Source organism: Astatotilapia calliptera, chromosome 23, assembly GCF_964374335.1.
Source record: "Astatotilapia calliptera chromosome 23, fAstCal68.1, whole genome shotgun sequence".
In the NCBI taxonomy this organism is placed as follows: Eukaryota; Metazoa; Chordata; class Actinopteri; order Cichliformes; family Cichlidae; genus Astatotilapia; species Astatotilapia calliptera.
Genome location: NC_137443.1, coordinates 20,197,520 through 20,204,404, shown reverse-complemented (window position 1 = coordinate 20,204,404; position 6,885 = coordinate 20,197,520). Strand labels below are relative to the sequence as shown.

The 6,885-nt window shown below is 40.9% G+C and overlaps 1 protein-coding gene across 1 annotated transcript; it reads left to right on the top strand.

The window, feature by feature from the left end:
* Positions 1–550: 550 nt before the first annotated feature.
* On the top strand, positions 551–2,103 carry LOC145424446 (general transcription factor II-I repeat domain-containing protein 2A-like). The gene has a single exon (XM_080297784.1). It carries the CDS (start codon positions 598–600, stop codon positions 1,723–1,725), a length of 1,128 nt encoding a protein of 375 aa, XP_080153910.1. The 5' UTR covers positions 551–597; the 3' UTR covers positions 1,726–2,103.
* Positions 2,104–6,885: the final 4,782 nt, after the last annotated feature.

Here is a 6,885-nt window from a genome sequence, read left to right as displayed (position 1 = left end):
ATGGCTTGGAAGGAATGATCAGTCCTGGTGCCTGGGCTGCTTTCATGATGGTTACTCTTTGTGCCACAACAACAGTGTAACATTCAGTCGTCTCCCCTCCTCATCCTCTGTCTCTAACAGAGTAGCAGTGTATTTGGATGCTGCTGCTGGCACTCTGTCCTTCTACAGAGTCTCTTCTGACAGCCTCAATCACATTCACACCTTCAACACCACATTCACTGAACCTCTTTATCCTGGGTTTGGGCTTCAGAATGACACCTCACTGACTATATGTGACTTAAAAGAAGACACAGAGAAAAACTCAGAACTCTGAAATCATCTAAAACAAAAATTAGCAGTGAGCTGCCACAGTATTTCTTTCCAAAAGAGAACAACAGGCAAAGCTTTTTGCTTTAAAATCCTCCTAATATGGCTGCTGCTTTATCTTTAGGTGTAGGACTAAATAGTAATGGCAGTGTGTGAGGACTGTCCTGGTATCAATCTGTCCTTCTAGAGCAGGCATGGGCAAACTACGGCCCGGGGGCCACATGCGGCACGTTAATCGTTTTGATCCGGCCCGCCAAACTTGAAAAAAAAATTAATAATTTAACCTTGTTAATGTTTTATTTCCCCTGCAATTCTGATGTCATGAAGCTTCCCTGGAGTAAGCTTGTTAACGTCACCACAGATGGATCTCCAAATTTAACGGGAAAAAACGTTGGCCTGCTGAGGAGAATCCAGAATAAAGTGAAAGATGAAAACCCTGATCAGGATGTCATTTTTCTCCACTGCATCCTCCACCAGGAATCTCTATGTAAATCGGTGTTACAGCTGAATCATGTTGTGAATCCTGTGGTGAAACTTGTCAACTTCATACGCGCACGGGGACTTCAGCACTGTCAGTTCATTGCGTTCTTAGAGGAAACTGATGATGATCACCAGGACCTGCTTTATCACTCCCGTGTCCGCTGGTTGAGTTTGGGCAAAGTGTTTCAACGAGTGTGGGAGCTCAAAGAGGAGATTGGCGTGTTTTTGGAGCGGCAGGGGAAGACTGAGGAATTTCCTGAGCTGAGCAACAAGAGCTGGATGTGTGACTTTGCGTTTGCTACGGACGTATTTTCACACTTGAATGAGCTCAACGTGAAACTGCAGGGGAAGGAGCAGTTTGTGCATGACATGCACACAAACGTGAAAGCCTTCAAATCCAAGCTGGCTTTATTCTCCAGGCAGATTTTGAACACGTCATTCACTCATTTTCCTACACTAGCCACGCTGAAAGAGGCCGGAGCAAAAGTAAAGAAATACAGTGAGTCACTGGATGCACTGCACGGAGAATTCTGCCGTCGGTTTTTGGATTTCGATAAAATTGACAAGTCACTGGCCTTTCCTCTGTCACAAGACCCCGAAACAGCTCCAGAGGAGCTTCAGCTCGAACTCATCGACCTTCAGTCCGACCCTGCCTTAAAAGAGAAGTTCAGCTCTCTGAAACTAAATGACTTCTATGCTTCACTCAATGATGCCGTGTTTCCAAATCTAAGGCGAAAAGCGCAGATGATGTTGGCTTTGTTCGGCTCTACCTTCGTGTGTGAACAGACATTCAGCGTCATGAACATCAACAAAGCCAGCCACAGATCCAAGTTAACAGACCTACACCTCAGATCCATCCTGAGAATCGCCACAACAAAACTAACTCCAGACTTTGATGCGCTGGCTAAAAAAGGAGACCAACAACACTGCTCCCATTAAAATGTGTGTCTCTCCGTGATACGCACGTTGTTCAAATGAACAGTGCGCGCAGATCAAATATAACGCTTCACAGACTGACTTGCTGCAACTGTTTCGTTCTTGCACTGGTCGTTGTTGACTTTTGGCACCGGGGAAACAAATTGAATAAAAGGAACAGGACAAGTACATCTGCATCTCCTACCGTTTTTGGAAAAAAAAAAAAAAAGAGTTAGGAGGAGAGTGATGTGATATCCTGAAGGATAACAGAACTTTCAGTGCTTTAAAATAAAATGTTCATTTATTTGATTTTCAGTGTTTAAAGACTCATTTCGAAGTCAGAGATTTTATTGTAATGCTTTTCTTCATTTTCATTGGAAATTAAAGCACATGTTTTCTCCATATCCCAAGATGTGTATTTTTCCCCCAATGAGGTGATGTTTTCAAAGCATGCCATCTATCCGCTCCTGTTCCGGCCCCTTTGTCAAATGTTAGAACTCAATGTGGCCCACGAATCAAAAAGTTTGCCCACCCCTGTTCTAGAGAGTGTCGCCTGATTTCCTCATCCACATTCAGGCCAGCAGTATCACAATAGCTGAGCCTCATTAGTTTGGTTTTAGAATTAAGAACCACGCCTCAATGTATTCAAAAGATTTTAACATGTTTTTAATGGATGAATCAACTGTGAGTGCCAGCATATCCAATGAACAGTACTCGCTTTTTGTTATGTCCTTGCTGTGTTTATTCGTTTATTTGTTTATTTACAAGGAACCCCATTAGCTTCCACAACAGTGGTTGCTAGTCTCCCTTGGGCCCAAGCCATCAAATACAATCAAATAAAATATTATGCAATAAAGTGGAAGCAAAACACCCACATAATATGGCTCTTACATCCAGAGTGAGGTTTTACAATTGTGAAAATGTAAGCATATAAATATCAATAACACTGAGACAAAATACACAAATTTCCATTACAAATCACATTGCCTTTTTACAATAATTAAAATCGTTTTTTGAAATTATGAATAGATGATAATTCTCTAATTGCATAAGGAAATTTATTCCACTTAGAAGATGCTCTAAATATAACAGTTTTTCAATAATTTGCTTTGAACTTGAGGAATTACTACATTGCTGTTTGTTGAAAATCGTGTAGGAAAAAATGTGATTGTATTTATGAAGAAAGTATTGCTTTCTTCATAAATACAAGTAAGCCATATTATAATTTAGTTTGTACAGGAAGCCAAGAAAGTTTATTGTGCATTTTTTCAATATTTCTATAGTATGAACACCTTAACACTAATCTTGCTGCCTTATTCTGGACTAACTGCAGCCTGTTAAGATCTGTGTTATTAGCTGCTTACCAAATGATTGAACAATACTCTGGATAAGATGAGTGCATTAATGACATCTTTCATAATTGAAGAAGTAATATATATCCCGTGTCCAATTTTCTTAATAACAGAGTCTATGTGCTGAGACCATGAAAGGTGGTGATTTATGGTAACTCCAAGTAATTTAATCTGGGTGACCTGTTCTAATACCAGCTTTAGAAAGATTCAGTTGTGGGCTTTTGAATAAGCATAATCTACTTGCAATTAACATAGATTTGGATTTAGATATGTTTAAAATCATGTGGTTTTTACTTATCCAGTCAAAAATCTTGTTGTAATACGCTGGTCAATTCTGGCTGAATAAAACATGGTGGAATCATCAGCATACATTACAAGACGAGATTTATCCAAAACATACGGCAGATCATTTGTGAAAACTGAATAGAGAAGTGGACTGAGGCAGCTGCCTTGGGGCACACCACAGTTCATTTCGCAGCCTTCGGAAAATTACCATTACAATAAACCTTTTGCCTTCTTCCAGACAAATAACTTTTCATCCAGCACAAAGCAGCTGGTGAAAATCCATAACGTTTTAGTTTATCGATCAAAAGATCATGATTTATATATCAAATGCAGGACTAAAGTCCAAGAATACCACCCCAACCAAATCCCCATTATCTAGATGTTTATACCAGTTATCTGTCATGTTAATGAGAGTTGAGCTAAAGTAAAAAGACAACCAGCGCCTTTATTGTTGACCAATAATTTTAGAGCTGTTTTATAATGAAAGTCAGTTGTTGGTATTTTTTAAAAATACATGAAGGAATGTGTTCATTCATTCAGTAAAAGGACTAGATGTTACAATCCCTGCTAATGCATTGCCTCAAATAGAGAAAGCCTTGAGGGATGGCTGTTACAAGGAAAGGCAGAAATTTTACCAGCGGGACACATCGTTGTGTGCCTCAACTTCACAGGGTGTTTCGGACTTTTATCCCAACCTAATCTGCCATTTTGTTTTTACCTTTCTTGCCTTTGAGATTTGATCTAGATTATCATATTAAAATTTGGGACATATTTGGATTCATCGGGTGTTTCAGCCGTTATCACTAGACACCCTCATTAAGGAGGCCCTGCCAGGGTTGATCAGACCCCAGACTAGTTTTTTAGAATTTATTTTCTTCTATCAGTTCACTACAACTGAGAAGTAATACTTACCTCTTTAATATTTAAGGAGCCTCACTTCTTCAAAGGGATAGAAAAGGTGATACGGAGAAGTAAGACCTCGGCTTGTCCCCCTCCCGGACAAATGCTGATCAATACTGAGACTCCTCTTGGTTCGTGAAAGGTTGAGCACTGATGGATTTTCTCTTTCACTCAACTTTCTCAGCTAGACAGCTGAGGACCTGGTTGTGTTTCCATGGCTGTATCCCAATTCAGGGTCTGCAGCCTTAAAGGCTGCATTTTAAGGCCGATTACGTCACAGCGACGCGACGAAGGCTGTCCCAATTCGAAGGCTGCTCGAAATGCGGCCCTCAAATGCGTCCTTTATTTCCCTGAATTTTAAGGACGTGGCGGTGTAGACTTCGTGGCCCAACATATCCCAGAATGCATAGTGGGTGGTGGGTATGGATAATTTTGCCGAAAGAAAACGGCAGATGAGGGGCGCCCGAAGAGTAAACTTTAAGTAAGTACTGAATATTATGTCACTTATTTATGTGCAAATGTTTAATAACGAAGAACATTAAAACATTACTGTTGGCCACATGTCGGCAAAGTTATGTGACATTAGTGACGTTTGTACTAACTTGGTTTTACAGCCTTTACTTTAAAATATACGCCGTTCAATAGCTGACCTTCATCTTACAGAGAATGATCAAAGCTCATGTAGAAAGAAACAAACAAATGAACAAAAGATTTTCTCCTTCATTTCTGTCAAACAAAGCTGTATGACACGTTTCCAGCTGTTAGTATCACGGTTGCTAGGCAACCTGGGCAGCGCAACGGAGGCTAGACCGTCCCATTTCACAAGCCTCGCACTTCCGGCCTTAGCGGTCTTTGAGTACGCGGCCCTTGAGGATCATTGAGGCTGCGTACTTTAAGGCTGCAGACCCTGAATTGGGATACAGCCTATGTGTCCATGTGCCCTAAGTAAGGCTCGTCCTGCGACCAACCAAGATGTGCTTGAATGTTGCTGGGACTGTACACAGGGGGCAAGATGGGTACTTTTCTAAACCACACCTGCAGATTTATTGGGGAAAGCAGCACATCATATGTTGCTCGGATGATGAAACATAGCTATTAGACTCCATTCCCCAGATTTCACTCCATGAGAGTTTCCTCTTTTCAACACTCTTGCAATTCATCCAGCGACCCTGCTTGGCAAGCGCTACAGCTCTGGCATGTCTTACTGTTTTCTCCTGTCGACGCGCCTCCTCCACCATCATTTTCAATGTTCAGATACAGATGCCTGTTGCCATTGAGGTGTTACTGCTCCAAGACCAAATCCTCCTCTGCCCTGTTGGACGTGACCCACCACGTCATGATTGCGAAGATCAGATTTGGCCTCTAGCACAGATGTGGCTGGGGTCCACTTTCTCCCCGTTGCTAGGGTGGGAGCAGTGCCAATCACTATGGGGTCCCTGGAGTCTGTGAGTGACATCTCAAGCCTCACTTTTGCACATTTAAACTCCTCTACCAGGCTAGGGATAGGCACACCAGTATCCCGTTGCTGTAGAGTCCAACGCTACTGAGGCATTTGGGAAGTCCGAGCCACTTCTCAACATAGGAGCTCACTAGCCTCTGTGGTTGATTGGCATGATTGAGCGAGACCTCGTACATTGTCAACGGCCACAGTAGTCTGGGTAACAACATAAACTGGAAGCACGAGAACTTCAGTTTCCCTGGGAGTGCAATGTTGTTAATCCGCCTGAGGTCAATAGCCAAGATCTGCCTTAGTTGTACATAAATTGTCAAAGCATGGGCCAAAAACAAGTTTCAACTGATTTTTTAAATTTATTTTAGTGGTGAAAACAGAGTACATCACACCATCTGACTCATCAGAAAATGGAGAGGAACTTAAAACCCATTAAATTTTTCAGATACGGTTACTTAAAAACTCGCCAAAGCAACAGTGAACCAGTCTCTGATGAAGTTTGGAACTCTAAATTTACTCAAAAATAAATAAATTCCAGTTTATTAACCAAAATTCACAGAAACTCAGCGGATGAAGTTCTGAAACAATCGAGCTGCACTAGTTCGCCTAAGCAAAATATCCCAGATTTGTTAGAATAAAAATGAAGTACAGTAAACTGTACCTTTCAATGGCTGAATCATGGGTCACTCTGGTGTAACGCCACAAAAAGCTCATTTTTGTCTTAAAGACTTGTATCATATCTTGCAGTAATAAATGTTAATTATTTCCAATATGCTGCTTGCTATATGAGTTCATAACATGCTCAGTGAGACAAGGTAAAGTATCAGATTCGGTACATAACCTCTGACCTCAGTAGTGGCCTTTATTTACACAAATGACATATGTCTGACAGGCTTAGTAACAGTAAAAGTGCACCTGACTTCACCGACCTCTGAGTCAAATAAATAAATAAATAAATAACTGGTGCAAACCACAAATGCAATATCGTTGAGTTTAGTACCACCAGCAGACAGAAATCGTGTAGTGAACAAATAACATTTTGAGCTGAACGTCAAAGATGATTAGAGCATGACATTTACTTACAGTTCAACTTTTCATTTCCACACATTATCTGGACAACAGTGATATATACTAATAATGTAAAATATCAAAAACTACAAAAAGTAGTTCATGTCAAATTTGTTTGCATATGTTTTT

What these genes read in the sequence shown, in the direction of transcription:
- LOC145424446 (XM_080297784.1), top strand. Translation starts at nt 598, where the DNA reads ATGTTTTATTTCCCCTGCAATTCTGATGTCATGAAGCTTCCCTGGAGT.